This window comes from Protomyctophum parallelum (assembly GCF_964188405.1).
Source record: "Protomyctophum parallelum genome assembly, chromosome: 22".
NCBI classification, from domain to species: domain Eukaryota; kingdom Metazoa; phylum Chordata; class Actinopteri; order Myctophiformes; family Myctophidae; genus Protomyctophum; species Protomyctophum parallelum.
Genome location: NC_139714.1, coordinates 13974297 through 13993766, shown reverse-complemented (window position 1 = coordinate 13993766; position 19470 = coordinate 13974297). Strand labels below are relative to the sequence as shown.

Sequence of the window (19470 nt, the reverse complement as noted above, 5' to 3'; positions counted from 1 at the left end):
ATCGAGCGAGAGAATCGCCCTTACTACCCTTCTTGCTTAGAAAGAGCACAGAAAAAGGACTGGTTGATAGGAATGACGTCTTTTCCGGCTGTGTGCTGCTTTATAGGCTCTGGGCGGAGCTTGCAGCCACAGTCGTGACAGACAGCTGCACGACCCAATCAGTATTGTTTCGTGAGTATATGGATTTATTCTGTGTTGGCACCATGGAAATGGCGCCACCCTTTGGGCGATTCTCTCGCTCGATTCGCTTGATAAACTGAGGTTACTAAAGTAACCCAGAGTTAGGTTTTGTCAAAACGCTCATTTTGACAAAATGAGCACAACCTAGTTGGTTTCACATTTTAGTTATGGTTTCACAATTTGACAGTGTCCTTGGTCGAACCGGAGGAGTATTATAAAGAAACAGATTAAGGTGAGTTTAAACTTTAAATGAGATAAACAACAGACTTCTTCTAACAGACTACTAATCAAACAGCTTCTTGGTGAGGCCATCAAGTTTATCTTCCCTCTTAAAACAAATCAAATAGTACCTTGATGCTCTTAGAAGTGTTATTTATTGAACAGACACTCCAGAAATGCAGTTTACTCCTCATTAGAGGTGCACTCTGAATCTCATCACAAAGTGCAGCTCTCTCTAGACTCATGAGTATGAGTTTAACCACTTAAACCGTAAATACTTAGTTCAGTTTGCCTGCGGTCTCCCAAGGGTTTTGCCATAGGTCTGCTGATATCTAAGACCTCAAAAGACAACCTTGCACCACCCACACAACAGTCTCATCCAGCAACCAGTCAAGCTCCCAGCAACTCTAGCCTACGCTCTCTGGTATGTGGATCAATACAATCTACAGCAGCAGTACAGCACACCTGCACTTTCACAGCCTTTCCCCAGATGAACGCACTATTACAATGCGCAAATTGATTGTTGTTTAGGACTGAGGGACAGAAATGCACATTGCATGATATTTGCACACATCTGTCAAAAGGATAAGACACCAAAACAAAGCTCGAGAGCGTAGGTAGTGGCGTGTACTTTAGCTTTCAGAAGACATAGTGTTACCACGATCATCACTACTTTAGCTGTGGGTCGTGGAGTAAAGCTTGTTTTGACCAGCTGGGAAACGAATCCGATAAAGGCATTTGAAAAAATGTTATACAACGACGAGTGGACACGGCCATCTTGCATAAGGTATATTTTCTGTTTACTACATTGCCTAGCAACCCAATGCTAATGTATGTAGCATTACGACGGCATTGGCGCTCAACCGCTAAGGCTATGGTGTAGATCTACGTCAATTGAGGTGAATGTGTTAATGAACCTGCGTACTGTAGTAGCTTTATGATGGTATGGTACTACCGTACTGCTGCCTTACTTGGTTGAGGAAGAGATCGTTGATGTAGTAGGTGAGGAAGGTTCTGAGCTGGCACTGCTTGGCCTGACCCGGTCCCATGTTGGACTCGATCTCCTGGATGAACCTGTGCACACACACACACACACACACACACACACACACACACACACACACACACACACACACACACACACACACACACACACACACACACACACACACACACACACACACACACACACACACACACACACACACAAAAACTTAACAGTTTGACTGCGGAAAACGATTTATCGGACTTTTAATCAACCCCCCTTCACTGCCGAGATTGTTGTATTACCTTTAGAGCATACGCTGAATTATTTGGGCTTTTAATCCGCGAAAATCCAGCAAAAAAAGCTCCCCTGGTTTGTTATGATCCGAGTATAGCATCCACCATCTTGGTGCACCCGGAAGACGCACACAAGACTGGTCTCAATGAGGCGTTGCACCCCATTCGTTTACATTGGCCTCAATTTCCCAGAAGCCCTAGCAGCCCACAGCATGTGACGATTTCCGGTTTTTTTATCACAACAGATGCGCCTACTCTCTTTCTCCGCGGCGAAGAAGAATTTTCTTTTTTTTGTTTACATTACGGCGGATTAAACACATAAAACAAAACTCGCGTATGTCCGATATGGCAGCGACATTAACCTGGAGTAATCCATTCAAAGCACGGAAACTGTTAATATAACATAAAAGCGAGGTCTTGACCAACACTGCTGCAATGCAGTGCAATGAACAACTAAGCATAATTCTGCCTTTAAAACTGGGACCCTTAAAATAATGTGCACGTTTGTTGTGCATGTGCGCACTCATTCATGCACCGACTGATCATTGACAAACATCAGTATTGAATTTAGACATGCAATGCATGTAATCATGTATTCTGATGGTTATACATGAAAAGAACATGACATGACATAATGTCCATGCAACCACTGAAAACAACTACTTAACCCCCTTATGGCCACCCTAATTAACAGTGAATTGTGATTGTGATTGTGATGTGATTGTGATGTAATTTCCGGTTAAACAGAACATCAACATCCGCTAGCTTTCTGCACTGTGTTACACAGTCATAATTTTCCAATCCTGACTGACATCATAAAGTCCTGCTCAACTAAATGTTGCGGGGTGGGGCATATTTAGCAGTTCAAATTCAATAACAGCATATACTGTACAAGCCAAAATGTCTTTCAGTGCGCAGCATTTTGAGCTTGTAGTTCTGGTATTTTGGATGTTTTTGTGACACTGTAGTATGATCAAGTAGAGTAGGGTGTTAATTTACAAATGAACACAAGCATGTAAAATATGAACAAAGCAATGATCTGTTGCCCTGCCTTCAACCACTTAACCCAAGCATCTGTAATCAGGGGAAAACGTTCGCGCTCGTCGACCGTCAACTTTGCCGCAACGCTATTTAATGTATAGAGCGACAACACAAAACACACTAGCACAGAGCCCTGAGGGACTCCCCGCTCATAGGAGGAAAAATGAAGGCTGAGGATGTTTTTTCTTCTTTTGCTGCTGTGGCCGTTAAGCCCTGGTCAGACAGGGTCAGACTGGATAACTAATGGTTCTGGAGGGAGGACCAATGCACCTCGTTTATCACGGCATCACCGGTCACTGCCCTCCAACACACACACACACACACACGCTGCACGCCACATCATGCACCCCAGCCAAGCGTGTTCCCCGAGCGCTTAGCGCGCGTAAATGTGCAAATAAATCAAACTCTTCAACACGGAGGAGCTTAGGGGGGTGGGGGGGATATCATGAGGTCAAAGGTCACAGATACAGACAGATAGACAAGCGGGAGGAAAGAAGCAGAGAATATAAAGAAATACAATCAGATCAGTGTGTGTGTGTGTGTGTGTGTGTGTGTGTGTGTGTGTATGCGCATATAGGGCTAGGAGACATGCAACCAGGCAGCAACTATAGATCATGTGACTGGCTGATGGATTACCCAGAAATGACCGTGCATGTAGCGCGCACGCACGCACAAACACAATAACGCAAGCAAGCACGCACAGTCGCACACACGCACGCACACACTTCAGCAACTGTACCCAATTAGTTAGCTAGGAGCTGAGGCAAGGATGTTTGAGTGTGTGTGTGTGTGTGTGTGTGTGTGTGGTAGTGTGTGTAGCACTTGCCCGTGATCTGTATCCTGAAGCACTACTTGTAGAGTTTTCCAAGTTTGCACATCTACTATTGTTTGTCTTGTTAAATGTGTCTTGTTAAATGTGTGAACCCGCGGCACACTGCCAGACTGGATTACCAGCCACGGTGCCTGTCTTTTTACGGGAAACCAAATACATACAAAGTTTAAATAAGGATATATGATAATAATCCCAGACAGCGACAATATGTGAATATTCTTCATTTACAATGGAATTGTATGGGAGCTGTCAAACTCACTCTCTCTCTCTCAACAGCTCTGCTGTGCACTAAAACGCACTGAAGACTTTATACATGGCTCTAGAGATGTTGTTTTGAGCTACTGGGCAGTGAATTAAAATGTCATTTTGGCTGACAGTTCCATCAGACCTACAGCAGCTGGCTGGTACCAGCAACAAATAAAATAATTATTCTATTGACCAATAGTCGCTTATATAGACAGATTATATCAGACTGGTGGGAGAACAAATAATAGAGAAAAGAGAACATATGTAACACCCCTCCATCACCCAACACACGCACGAACGCACACATGCATGCATCTACTGTACCATCATTTTCAACGACAATTATCTCAAATAATTGTGCAATTTGTGAGCATTTCAAATCTCTAATAATTGTGCGTGTAGGCGATTGTGACACCAGATGATCGTGTGACACAAGAGGAGGAGAACAAAAGGAGACCAAATGGCACGACACAGGAACCAGCATGGAACCCACGCCCCTGTCTGTGAGATCTTCATTAATAACCTGCTTATCACCGGTGTGGGCGCGCGCACACACGCACACACGCACGTCATAACGATCTCGCCGCCTAATTGCCTGATTACCACTGATGCCAACTGCTGCTCTGACCTCTGACACTGCATGTGCGTGTGTGTGTTTGGGGGGGGGGTGTATGTGTGTGTGTGTGTGTGTTTAGGTGGGTGGTTGTGCGTGTCTTCACCAGGGCTTTATCAACATCCCACCTTCATTTAGTCACCACATAACGAGACAACAGTCTGAGAGCGGTCGATGCTCCCGAGTGTACAAATGGAACCAAATGCTATATGCTATATATTTTTGATCTTGTACGATATCTGAAACCATCCAGAACTCTGAGGTCATCTGGGAAAGGTCTGCTTTCCGACCCTTATAAATACATAAATAATCATGGGGATAAGCAGGATTTAGTTTTATGAACCTCATAACTGGAACAAAAACCCAGAAAACTGGCACTCTTATTTATTTAAAAAAATATATATCTCATACCAGCATTTAAAGTACTAGCCCTTACCCGTTGTGAGATATTAATTCACGTGCGTTTTTAATTCACTAATAAATTCATTATTAACTAGCTGCCTGTGCCCTTCTGGGCACAGGTCTCCACCAGGATTCTTCCTCAGCCTAGTGGGAATATGCGTGCACAGTTTCATCGCAATCGGACGCTGCGTTGAGGAGTTGTGGCGATTTGTACAAAGTGGGCTACTCCTGAAAACTGTAGGAGCCAATTGTGGCCAATCAGGATGGAATATGAGAAATCAAACAAACCTGTCTTGATCACATGACTATGGAGATCATGTGTACCGATTTGTGTGAAATTTGGATAAAATAATAATAGAGTAATAGTAAATGTGTTTTACATATGTCGGCCTCCTGGTGGCGCTATAAAGAGCAGATGTGAAAAATTCCAGACAAAGGTTTTTCCTTGGCCTCTAGGGAGTTGGCATACAAAGTTATCCACAGATCCGTGCAGTTAGAGGTAAAAACACTTTTCGGTCAGTTATAGCGCCACCTTGAGGCTGAGTTGAAATTATTCATGTGGCATTTCGTCCTCGGCCTAGTGGGAATGTGGGTGCACAATTTCACGGAAATCACACGATGTGTTCATGATTTGCAGCATTTTGTTTGAAACTGCGCACTCCTGTGAACTCCTGTGGAAGCCAATCTTAACCAATCAGGATGGAGTGTGAGAAATCTGAAAGACCGGTTTCGTTGAATGGCTCTAGAGAGACTGTGTACCAATTTGCGTGATGTTTGGACAAAATCTGTAGGTGTACTGTGCAAAAACTTGTTTTGCACAAAGCGGCCTCCTGGTGATGATGAGGTATAAAGTACGGCAGCCTTGTGTTCATCCGACATAGTCTGCCGTAGTCTGAAAACCCACCTTTTCAGACTCCATCATGGCCCATAGCACTTATCCTACCCCCTTAGATAGCATTTCTGTAGACTTAGATAGAATTTTGATACAGACTTATAGCATGTTATGTAGACAGCACTATAATTGCATTGTATATAGTCATAGCACGCCATAGTACATATGTATAGCATAGTAGTATAGATATATAGTTTATATGTATAGTCTCATAATATAGATATTCCACTGTTACTTTCTTAGCTTACGCATGTTTCATGATAAATGCTTTTTTGTGATGTATTCCCATGCTTTTTAAGTGCCAGGGACGTAATCCCGTAACCGAGACGTCTTTGCAATGAGTGCCAAAGACGACAAGACGTAATTTTTTTTTTTTTTTACAATTTCTTTTTTTTTTTTACATTTTTTTTTTTTTTTTTTTACAATTTTTTAAAAACGCCCTCTCTTTTTTATAATGGGAGAATTGGCACTCAGAGCCTAAACTGGTGACCACCAGGTGACGCTGAAGGAGTTAATGTAAGTCGCTCTGGATTAAGAGCATCTGCTAAATGCCTAAATTGTAAATTGTAAATTGTTCATAAAACGGAAAGATTGGGTATTGGGTAAGACTGACGTTATGTATCTTTCAGGACATTTCACTGCTTTGTCTCAACCATTACTCTATGGCTCTGGTCTCAGCCACCGCGGTGGATATTTTGACATTTTTATGTTGCCACTACTGTTGGAGCAGCCATAAACTACACAGGTTCATCTCGATGTTCTGGGCATCTTTGTAATGTTAGTGTTAGTAAAAAGCAGGTAAAAGAGTAACGTTTGAGGCAGACTAACATCAGTCACTCTACCCTTCACTGTAGTAGAAGAGGTGTGCCTGGTGAGGGTTTAAACCCCGCAGCTATGTCGAGTCCGCCTACAGGAAATATGTAAGCTGCGACCATGAGACCCGTTTCTGAACATGCAAACTCCACACAGAAAGGCCCTTTCACCAACCCCACCCTATAGGGACACGGGGAGAACATGCAAACTCCACACAGAAAGGCCCTTTCACCAACCCCACCCTATAGGGACACGGGGAGAACATGCAAACTCCACACAGAAAGGCCCTTTCACCAACCCCACCCTATAGGGACACGGGGAGAACATGCAAACTCCACACAGAAAGGCCCTTTCACCAACCCCACCCTATAGGGACACGGGGAGAACATGCAAACTCCACACAGAAAGGCCCTTTCACCAACCCCACCCTATAGGGACACGGGGAGAACATGCAAACTCCACACAGAAAGGCCCTTTCACCAACCCCACCCTATAGGGACACGGGGAGAACATGCAAACTCCACACAGAAAGGCCCTTTCACCAACCCCACCCTATAGGGACACGGGGAGAACATGCAAACTCCACACAGAAAGGCCCTTTCACCAACCCCACCTATAGGGACACGGGGAGAACATGCAAACTCCACACAGAAAGGCCCTTTCACCAACCCCACCCACCATCAGTGCCCTATGGGAACTGATGACGCGGAGGAGAGAACACTCCCCCAGCACCCACAGCGTCCCCAGAACTGATGACGCAGAGGAGAGAACACGCCCCCAGCACCCACAGTGTCCCCAGCGGGAATGGAACCCAGGAGGACCTTCTAGCTGTGTGGTGAAAGCACTAGACCGACCAGAGTGCACCCTTTAAAATATAATATGGTATAGGAATAAAAGCGCCTGCCTTGCCCAGCTGCGTCTCTTACTCATCTCCAGAAGCCATCCAGTGAGACACATCAGCCCACGTTGGTAGCAGTGACTGTGGCTGATTGCTCTCCACAGTGTCTAATTAACTGTCATTAGGAAAACAGATGTCGGAGTCCAGGGCCTGGAGCTGGATAATAGTAAACACTGTGGTCCTGTGTGTGTCTCTGCTACTACAGGAATAGTACTGTTGCTGTCAAGCAGAAACCTCTTGTCGCCATATTGTAACCTTTTTTTTCATAAATGAATGCCCTGATAACCTGCTTGATCATCAGACGGTAGCGTGGCACTGGTGCAACCGACCCAAACCCTAACCATAACCGCACCCGGACGACACGGGCTGAGTCTTAACCGTCCACGGGCTGGCTGAGTCTTAACCGTCCACGAGCTGAGTCTTAACCGGGCTAGTCGTGGACTAATGTGCAGTCCCCCATCAGACAACGAGAACAGGCTGAAGCCTTCATTCAATGTACGTTTTTTTTTTTTTTATATATTTTTTATCCCACGATTTTGTAACCCATTTTTCACCCCTGTGTCAATCATCTACTGTGATCCTGGGCTCTACACACCCTCAGCCAACCTGGGGAGAGCAACGGACTTAAGTAATGCTTCCTTCATGCTTGAGTGTCCAAGTTGCTCCTTTACACCTGACAGGGGGGAGTTTCCCTGGTTGGACGTAGCGCGTGGAAGGAACACGTTATTCCAACCAGTTCCTTTCCCCTCCATCAGGCGCCCCGGCTGGCCAGGGGGAGGTAGTTTAGAGACCAGGATTACTGCATGTTTTTGTGAGGGTACCTACCCTAGGGGACATGGGGAGAACATGCAAACTCCACACAGAAAGGCCCTTTCGCCAACCCCGCCTTCGGGTACGGGCACTGATGACGCGGAGGAGGAAACACACCGCCAGCACCCACAGCGCCCCGAGCGGGAATCGAACCCAGGACCTTCTAGCTGTGAGGCGACAGCACTACCAGCTGTGCCACCGTGCCCCATATTCAATGTACTTTTTGACACTCCAGGCGGCTTGGAGAGCCCGAGCTTCGGCTCCTCCAAAAAGTAAATTACCAACTGGGACCAAACTATTTCCGGGATATGCTGGAGTGAGCGAATGAGCAGAGAGTTGGGGTAATGCAATTTGACTACAGAGAGAGAGAGAGAGAGAGAGAGAGAGGCAGAGAGCTGAATCAGAGTCCATGCAGAGACTCCAGTAGCAGATCTGACAAAATATCAGTCAGACATCGTCATTTGTGGTCTAGGACCGTCAAAAATCTAATCAAAAACCTGCCATCGGTCGTGTAGATCCAGCAGACCAGATGCTGTGAGCGCTGATTTTTATGTGACCATCTCCGTGGCAAGATTTGAAAGTCATTAAAGGAATTTATTGGCCGGGAACATTTGATGAGATTTTATGTTATATCCAACATTAGCTTTTATTCCAAATACAAAAAATCTCAACAGCAACTTTTTTTCCAACTCATTATCGACATCTCTGTGAGAATATGAATACTTAGTGATTTCCACAGCCATTGTAAAATGTACTTAGTCACAGGTCAGCATTATTACAAAATAAATGCAAACTAACAAACAATGACTTCAAATCATAATACAATTTGCAGCATTCTCAATTATTATTATCCATGCACAAAACCTCTCTGCTTGTGTCATTGTGTCATTCTCAAAAGATGTGGTGCCAGGGACTGCCATTAGAGAATATCTTGTTTAGATTAGATTAAAGGTAGGGTAAATTATACGTTTTTTTAGGGTTAAAAAGAAAAGTATTTTGTTATGTCCAGCTTAAACAGAAAACACATGTTCAAGTGATCCTTGATCCAGAATAGGTTGAGGACCACTGTGACAAGCAAAGGTTCACAAAAACAGTGGACAAATAGCAGATCTACAAGCTCACAATGTGTCCTCACTTTTGCTGGGAACCCAGCAAAAACCCAGTCTACCCCCCCCCCCCCCCCCCCCCACACACACACACACACACACACACACACACACACACACACACACATTTTTCACTAGGGGGGTCCCTGCTCCATCTCTCCGTCAGCTACTGTAAGGTGACGTTGTACAATGCATTGTCAAAAATGTTCAGCTAGCAGTATCGACACAAATTCCAGAGCAGTTCTCACCATTGCCACTGGATGGCAGTGTGACAGCTCCCCTGCACTATTAATACTCACACCTTCACCTCAACAGTGTGATGAGAGGCTTCCATGAAAAATGGGCTGTGAGAAAGCATTAAGATTCCACTGGCTGGGATACCATCTGAAGTTCCACACTTTGTGTGTGTGCGTGCCATGAGTAGGTGTGTATGCGTGTATGAGGGAACACAGATAGATCGAGAAATATAGATTGTTTTTTGAGTGTGAAGATACCCTGTGCGTGTGTGTGTCTGTGTGTCAGAGATACCCACGAGTCTCAGATCTCGAGTCAAGTCTAGAGTCTTTGACCACGAGTCTGAGCAGAGTCTTGAGTCTCTTTAAATGATTGATTTATGCGACATAGCCTAAGGCTGAAATACAGTTGTGAATGCACAGAACGAATGTGAAGTGAACACACTCGATTTAAAAGCATATTCAGACATATATGATATGTTTCAAACAAACAATATCTGTGGTGAACGTGCCGTTCTATTTACCGTAGAGGAAATACGCCAGGGACCTGCAGAAAGTATTAGTAATGCAATCGTGTGTGTGTGTGTGTGTGTGTGTGTGTGCGTGTTTCTGTCAGGGTGAACCAATTAAAAAGGCGGGAGATTGATGAACAGGGTCTGTTTGTCTGCGGCTGCTTCCTGCAGACAAACAGGAAATGAGATGGCTTTGTTTGAGCTCACGCTGCTGACACCAGCACCACCAGAGCCAAGACAAATCACCACCCTATAAACCAACCTACCTACCGACCGACCGACCTACCTACCTACAAACCTACCTACCTACCTACCTACCTACCCAGCCACCCACCTACCTACCTACCTATCAACCTACCTACCTACCTATCTATCAACCTACCTACCTATCAACCTACCTACCTACCTACCTACCAACCTACTGTACCTACCTACTGTACCTACCTACCTACTGTACGTACCTACCTACCTACCTACCTACCTGCCTACCTACCTACGCCCCAAAATGGCAAAGCTTATGAATGAAACACACTGACAAAGACTAAATGGAATGAGGATGAGACACGTTATCATTAATATTTAACTATTATATTAAATAACTAAGTATGATTCAGGTACTGTATATACTGTACATCTAACCCTTACACCACTAAATGCCTGAGACCAATCTGAATCTTTGCCAAATTGGAAGCCTCACCCTATACATATTTTATACCCATAAACCATGCCTTCCTCCTGTGACAACCAGGAAAATACTCAACGTCGCGCGCACACACACACACACACACACACACACACACACACACACACACACACACACACACACACACACACACACACACACACACACACACACACACACACACACACACACACACACACACACACACACACACACACACACACACACACACACACACACACACACACACACACACACACACACACACACACACACACACACACACGCCCCCCTACCACATAGGCCAAGCCGGTTATATCCCTATAAGAGCCTATTATTGCAGTGAATGAAGGGAGGGGAAGGTAAACGCTACATTGAGCCAATGGAGGTCTCTACATCACAGACACATAATGGGCTCCTAGAGGGCCCCAAATCACCGCTTTTGTGCCAATTGTACAATGGTAGAGAAGCAGGAGACTGAACTGTACACAGGTCAGTCAGTGTGTGTGTGTGTGTGTGAGTGTGAGTGTGTGTGTGTGTGTGTGTGTGCGTGTGCGTGTTTTAATTACTATACTTGTGAGGATCAGGTTTAGGATTAGACAGAGGTTATGATCAGGATTAGATAGAGGTTAGGTTTAGGGTTTGAAATTAGACTTAAAAATGATTTATATTTAGTTGCGTGTCATACAACAAAAATACGCAGATCTACATACAGTAATAAGCTCTACCTGGACACACCATAAGCTTATAGATCAGGTAGTTTCGCAGCTTTAGGCTTGTTATGTTTAAAAATACCAATATGTGTTAAAAATGGCATTGATAGAATTGCTGTCCAAACATGTTGATATCGAGCGGCGTGGTTACATACAAAGTCAATGCAAAGACGAGACGTCGCGAGACCAGGTGTGTCGCACACAAGGCGAATGAGGCGACGAGAACGAAGTGTGTGTGTGTGTGTGTGTGTGTGTGTGTGTGTGTGTGTGTGTGTGTGTGTGTGTGTGCACGCGTGCGCACCTCCAAATGGACTCCATCAAAGCCCAGCTGAAGGCGTGTAAGGAACTATGCCCTCTGGGTGGTTCTTTAATGACAGATGCCAATTGCTCAATTAGAAGTGATCAAGGCCCCTCTCTCTCCCCCTCCCTCCCTCCATCACCAACCACCTGTATAACAAACACACAATCAAGACAATTCCCTGTGCCGGGCAGGTGGTGCCGTCTAAATGTGAGTGCAGCAAGTGTTATTCATCATTTGCGTTATTAAAGAAGTGGTTTTCATAAAGCAGACACACATCTTAAGTGGCCTCCTGCAGGTGCTGTTTACATGGGGGTGTGTGGGGCGCTTTATTACAGTCAGCAAGGGCCTAGTGAAATAACACAGACACAGTGTTGTAGTCACTGCTGCTTTAATGTAGCCTGGTTAATAAACCAGACCGAATCAGCCGTTGGCAAAAAAAAATTGCCTACCGGCGGATTTCGGTCTGGAGAGGCTCAATTGTACGCCCATTTTCTACACACGAGAACGTGTGCGCCCAATAGGGACACGGTATGCAATATGGGCGGGCTTTGGTACAGTGAGGTTCAATGCTTGAGACCTTTGACTGACAGTAGCTCTGACCAATTGCGTCAAAGAGAAAATGTTTCCCTGGAAATGAAATCCAAGCTGAGCCTCCCCAGACTAATATCCCGCGGATCCGTGCGATATTAGTCTGGTTTATTAACCAGGCTAGCTTTAATGTGTTGGGAAACACATTTTCTATATATTTTAAAGATTGCATAATTAAATGCATCGATTGACCGCCTATTTTATACCTTGCAAAATAAGCTAAAACAGATGCCGATCATCACTGCTCACAGCGCATGAGTGCTGCCAAGTCATGTGCAGTGACCTTGTAGATCAGCTATTTTCCTGCATGTCTGTTCCGCGGTGGTTGCGAGGAATAGCGTGTTCCTCCACATGCTTTACGTCAATCTGGTGAAACTCTTCACGGTCAGGTGAAAACAAGTGGCTGGCAACTCCACGTGTGTGAGAAGAGACGTGCGCATGGCTCCCTAATGAAGCAACCAGTATGGGACAGCAGGGAGAAGGGACTGCGACACAAAAGACAAATAGGAATGGACGTCACACCACAACAGAAAGGGGAGCAAAGCGGGGATAGAAAAACTTAAAATAAATCTACTCATGTAATTGGTGGAGCTCTTTGGGGGCAGTGCACAGCTTGGGAGAAAGCTGCACTGAGAGGCGCTAAGGGCAAACCATCCGACCACTTGCCTGGGTGTCTCGAAACCATTAGGTTCAACTTGTTATGTATATACTATATGTTATATAGTTATAGACTATATAGTATACAGTAGTTTAGCCTTTACGTTACAGTATTAAAAATCTATGTTAACCACTTATTGTCTGTGTCCGTTCCCTGCCAAGGTCTTCAGACGCTTAGCTTATTTTGAAGACCATTAACTGTAACTGCGACCAGCGACTCTTTAGGTATGAGCCGCGAACAAAGCTTGTTTTGATCAAAAACTAAATCTGGCAAAATAATCCGGGATAAATGGATTTAAAGAATCCAGTTAACATTGAAGTGGGCAGAGGGAAACTTTTTCACTGCCGGAACGTTTCCTGTTCATTGATCTCCTAGCAACGGAGAGCTATGCAGACGGTATAGTGAACATATCGATCTTACATAATTCAATAAACCTAAGAACTCGTCCAATTTGTTCTTGGTGGTCTGGGCCATTTGGCCAAAACTCATTTAGCTCGTTCTTGACAGTCATTGAGCACTATATAGTTGCTTGTGTGATGATTGATGAAAAGTGATGAATTTCCAATCTACAAGCTCTTAAATATGTTTTAAACATTTGCCTTTAATGACATGCCCCAAAGAAGGTTGAAAAGTAATTAACTTTGAATAAAACACTCTCCAGCTAAACATAGATGCAGCCGCACGCACGCACACGCACACGCACACACGCACACACGCACACACACACACACACACACACACACACACACACACACTTCTGAATCAAGAGTTCAAGGAGATGTTTCGCAGACTTTTGCAGAGCCTGTTGGGTGACACAGCATCAGACCTCCCCTCCCGGGAGGGAGGAGCAGGAGGTGTGAAGGCACTTCTCAGTCTGTCAGAGGACTGAGAGAAAACACTTAACCTCCCACACACACGGGGGCTGCCTGGCGGCACGCAGCCAAAGATGGACACCGGGAGTATATACATTTTTAGGCCCCAAAGGGAGATGGAAGGGAGAGTGGTTTGGAAGAAAAAGAGACAAAGTGGAGGTCAATAATATAAGAGATAGGGGATGGGGGGGGGGGGGGGGGAGGAAGAAGTGAAGCGACTGATGTGAGGAAGGACAAATGACTTTGGCAGTGGCCAGAGGTAAATGTCTGTGTTGTGACACTTGTCGGGAGATTCGGGTGGCGCAGTGGTAAAGTAGCTGCAGGAGGTTGTTTTTTCTATAACCCACCAGTGGGCAGGCACGTTACCACTGTGCCACCTGAGTACCATATCCACCGGTGGGCAGACACGTTACCACTGTGCCACCCGAGTACCATAACCAAAGGTTAAACCACACAAAGGTCTTCTTCAGGGAGTCCAATCGATCCCTGTCAAAGACAGTCTGGCTGAAACATTGCTTTAAAATTGTGGCTATGAGCAGTGTGGCCCTCCATACAATGTTGCCTTGTGCCATCTTAAATTGTTTTATATTGTGTTGTTGGGGTGCATTGGTTTTTGCACTGTAATAAAGGCGAGCCCTGGCTCACCTATAACTCCCCAAAAACAAACTGAAATTGATTCATTTCACATCATATTCGCCCTCACACTTCATCTTCTCTTAAATCCCCTTTCAACCATTTTCAACCCTAACCCATCTCTCTCCTCTCCTCAGCTGCAACCCTCATGTTATCTCCCCCCCACTGCCTCCCTCCTCTCTCCCTCCCCTCCTCACTCTCTCTTTCCATTCCTGTTATCTCTGTCCGTTGCATGCTTCATTCCAGGACGTACAGGCCGTGTCTGTCTGTCTCCCCCCGGCCACGGCTTCCATTAAGACCTCTATGTTCCCATCCTGAACAAGCAGCTAGTAAATTGAAACGCTTCTGGAGGAGCGCCCAGTGACGCCTGATTGAAATCTCTAAAAGAAAATATAAACGACTGCACACACACCTACCGTACGGCGATGAGGATGCAGGTGATACAGTGAGGAGGTCTATGACATGTTTAAACCCCTTCAACCCCCGCAGCGTTCATATTCTTGGGGGGGGGGGGGAATACAGTATTCCCATGGTGCGCAAAATCATACCTCGGTACTCGGGATACAGAGGTTCTCCGCACCCTCACATTGTGCACCAATCAAGACATCAGTCAATCAATAAAGCATAAGCATGCAAACAAAACCTGCGAGTATGGACGCACACACACATTTTAACAATGCATTCATGTCCACAAAGGAGTGCATACAAGGACACAAATATTACAGGTACAGTTAAGGTTATATTCACAAAATAATGACCAATTATAGCAGAGACAGCACAGTACTTTGTCAGCCCTTTGGGCATCCCAGGTTGTTGAAACCCTCAAACAACCTGTGGGAATAATGTCCTATAGGCTGGCACACACACACACACACACACACACACACACACACACACACACACACACACACACACACACACACACACACACACACACACACACACACACACACACACACACACACACACACACACACACACACACACACACACACACACACACACACACACACACACACCTTGCAGGCCTTTCTGTATACATTACTGTCTGGGGGTAATATGATGTTAGGGGTTAAATTATTCATTGATCTTTTCAGAGCCTGTCCAAGTCCGCTTCTTGTAGAGCTGTGATGTGTGTGAATGTGAGTGTGAGTGTGAGTGCGTGTGTGTGTGTGCGTGCGTGTGTGTGTGTGTGCGTGCCCACCTGAAAGGGCTCTCAGGGGACAGGGACAACCTTGAGCCAGCACGGTGCACGGTGACCTTTTAGTGCACGCTGCTGCTTCACTTCTGAAATGTTTGTGGTTCATGTACATGAACATATGGACACATGTGACATCACAACTGAGTGGCACTTTATACTGTGTATATATATATCACAGTCAACACGGGGGGGAGGAGGGGGAGAGGAGGGGAGGGGAGGGGAGGAGACAAGAGAAGAGAAGAGGAGAGGTAAGGAGGGGAGAGCCCCCTCCGGGCGCGCACTTCATGTGAACAACTTGGTGCCAAATGAGTCCTAAACGACCTGATTCTGAGTCAGGGTCTCGTAAGTAGCAGAGCGGCTGTATGACCGCGGTCTAGTGAGAGTCGGAGGGGAAACATTTTCATGAAAAAAAATTGAATGGAAAGAAAAAAGCCAATGAGCCTGCCTCCAGGGCGCGGCTACTGTACTAAATATCGTCTCTGTCGGGTGGAAACCTCAATTGTCCAAAACTGCCATCGTTTCACTCACTTTTGCAATGTTCGTGTTTACGTAAACACTCAAAGCTGGCCATTCATTTACAATGGCATTAATATTTGTGTCGGGACAAACACTCAAAACTGGCCATTCATTGTCAATGGCATTCAATGTTTGTGTTAGGACAATGTTTGCGTTTACGCACACACTCAAAGGATGTCAAAGAGAAGTAGCATATCTACAACAGTGGGATCCGCTACTACTACGGCGTCTTGTGTGACGCCGTAGTATGGTCAGAGTAGGGCGTGTGTATGTATATACTGTATATATATATATATATATATATATATATATATATATATATAAAGTATATATCAAACGCTGACCTCCCAGTCTCAGGGCGGACACTCTAACCGCGAGGACACTGAGCTGGTAATGAGAAGTACTACAAGTAAGAGCTGGAGAATATAGGTCGACGACCCTCATCTGATTGAAAGGTCACAGGGTTTGAGAGCTGCCAGAGGATGGAGTGCTATACAGTCAGCAAGCAGGGTGTGTGTGTTAACCCATTTTGGGGCGGGAACCCCTTTTGGTGTTTTAAACATTATGTTATAATTTAGCTATAATATAACATATTATTATAACATATAATAAAAAAATATATAATAAATAGCAGATCTACAAGCTCATACCTACGAGCTTGTAGGTCTGCTATTTTTAGAAAAATCGTGAAAATGTGCCTGAAATATTTTAATATATATTGTTACAGAGCATGTTTTTAATTCAAATCTTTGCAACTGGGAGGGTCCCTGGAACAACATATTTTCAGATAGGGGTCGGCGGCCAATGTCATACATGTCCTTGACATGAATATGTTTGAGAACCACTGACATAGAAACATGGGGTTTTTCAGAAAACTGTCAGGATTTAGAAGACTTTTTTTTCTTTCTTTTTTTACGTCAGGCCTAACTGGGTTAAAGAGAAGAAGCTCATACTCTCAAGGCTCTTGTCAAATGAAAGGTCACGGAAATAAATTCATATTTATGAGGCGGTGATCACACTCACTTCTTAAAACGCAAGACTGTGCTTGCCTGAGAAAGATCCTTTTTACGGCATCTTGCGTTTAGATCAAGATGAGGCCGCTAGGAAAGGTTGATGATGTTTTGACATTTCCAGATAAGAAGGCGGCGGCACAAGACTCGCTATCAGGAACACATACTGTAAATAAATATCTAAAATCACTATTCAGGAGAGGAGGCCAATTGTTGCTGGAAGGCAGAGAACTCTTGTAGTCTACTTGCCAGCCCATAGAGCCCCATTGTGAACCCGGACATGTTGAGTATACCAAGGTTTTATGTTATAAATGTTGAGTATGGGTCCCCAGCATTTAGAAAAACTGCCGGATGCTAAATGCTATAATATGTGACCATACCATTAACAACCTATAGAAGGCAAAATATTCAAAATTTCATCATGCTTTATGTTAGTGTAACTAGGGGGTTTTCATGATGCTGAATCCATTCCAAGCATTACAAAAATTGGGCTAAAAACAGCCATTGCCGTCATCACAAATGTGATGATGTCAGCCCAATTGGGCATGGCCGTTTTTAGCCCAATGAGTTTTATTTTTTTGCAAAACTAATGCTTTGGAGCAAAATAAATATGCATAATGAATTGAGCATCATGAAAACCCTCTTGTTTGACACGTCAGCACATGACATTTTGAATATTTTGCCTTCTATAGGTTGTTAATGTTCACATATTATGCCAATTATGAAAATTGCTCAACATATGCAAGTTAGCATCCGGCAGTTTCAGCTGGGGACCCATACTCAACATTTCTAACATAAAACGTTGGTGTACTCAACATGGTTGGGTTCACATTCTGGCAAGTGGACTATTATGTCAGTATTATAATGTGTTTGATGTTTGTACCCCCTGTAATTAAAGCCTCACTATGCCACTGTTTAAGTAATTGCGTCCAATCTGTATGGTAGAGTATGATATGTTAATACAATGTACGCTTGATTCGTACAATCAGTCAATCGCTGAATTCAGCGGTGTGCTATTTCTTGATAACAGACCTCTCCACTCTATAACAGACCGCTGCCTAATCAAACCCTCTGAGCACCTGCTGGGCCCCACTGATTTACTGCCGTTTCCAACATGACAGCCACACACACACACACACACACACACACACACACACACACACACACACACACACACACACACACACTTTATTAATTCATGTTAGGTAGCCATTTAATAAACGGGATAATATCTGGCTAGGTGGTCATTGTCGGGAGATAATTCACAGAGGGAGTTTAACCACCGAGGCGAAGCTGAGGTGGTTAGCCAGATATTATACCTTACATAACTTACACAATCTGTATGTTAATACAATACAATACACAATCTAACTTAATACAATTGGGGTGGTTGTATTTTGTCTCTCTGCTCTTCTATTGAGACATTTAGATAGATTGTGTCAAAGGACATCCTAGACACAGGATGTGACATCATGGATTTTGACCTGATGGCCCTTGAGCAAGTAGGCACTACTAGGCAGGCTTTATTAACACAAAGAGTTCCAATCCGGCTAGAAGAGTAAAGTTACATTTCATTGGGCTAATCAATTAATTAAAAAAAAATTGTTTCCCCCCATAGCGATTTATTGAAGTATTTTATTTTTCAATTAGTTGAATGGTGCAAAAAAGCAATAGAATAATCCGTAAGAAAATAATGGATGAGTGTAACTGTGAGCTTGGGAACAGGAAGTAACTGTTCCTCTACCACTATTCAGTTAAACCAAGGGGCCAGCTAGGCACTCCAACGTTGAAGCGCTGGGCCCTAGTGGTAAGAGGAAGGACTGCAGGCGGACCCGTGGATTCATGACGAGGAAACCGCGTGCAGCTGGGCTTTAACATTGAGCGCTCGGTTGCACTTCCGCATTTGACCTCCAAATTTTGGAGGTCAAATGCGGAAATGCGCCCAAAAAGGCGGAAATAGACGGTCCCTCCGGCGGCTTCAAAACGCCACTGAGCAACTTCCACTGACATGAATAGCGGAGGGGGCGGAGCTTCGCGCCAGTTCAGTCTCTATCCTTTTAATACTCTATGAGTTAAACTCATTACATCACCCACCTCTAGCAATGGATACCATGATGAAACAATGTCTGGCTGGACCAATGGATACCATGATGACACAATGACAGGCTGGACCAATGGATACCATGATGACACAATGACAGGCTGGACCAGGGAGGGT

At 44.6% G+C, this 19470-nt stretch overlaps 1 protein-coding gene across 1 annotated transcript in view; it reads right to left on the bottom strand.

The window, feature by feature from the left end:
* Nucleotides 1-19470, bottom strand: part of exoc4 (exocyst complex component 4) — a 165092-nt gene that overhangs the window by 54640 nt on the left and 90982 nt on the right. Inside the window, exon 12 of the mRNA XM_083757731.1 lies at nucleotides 1371-1473. Coding sequence (XP_083613857.1) covers nucleotides 1371-1473 — 103 coding nt within the window. The remainder of the gene's footprint in view (nucleotides 1-1370; nucleotides 1474-19470) is intronic.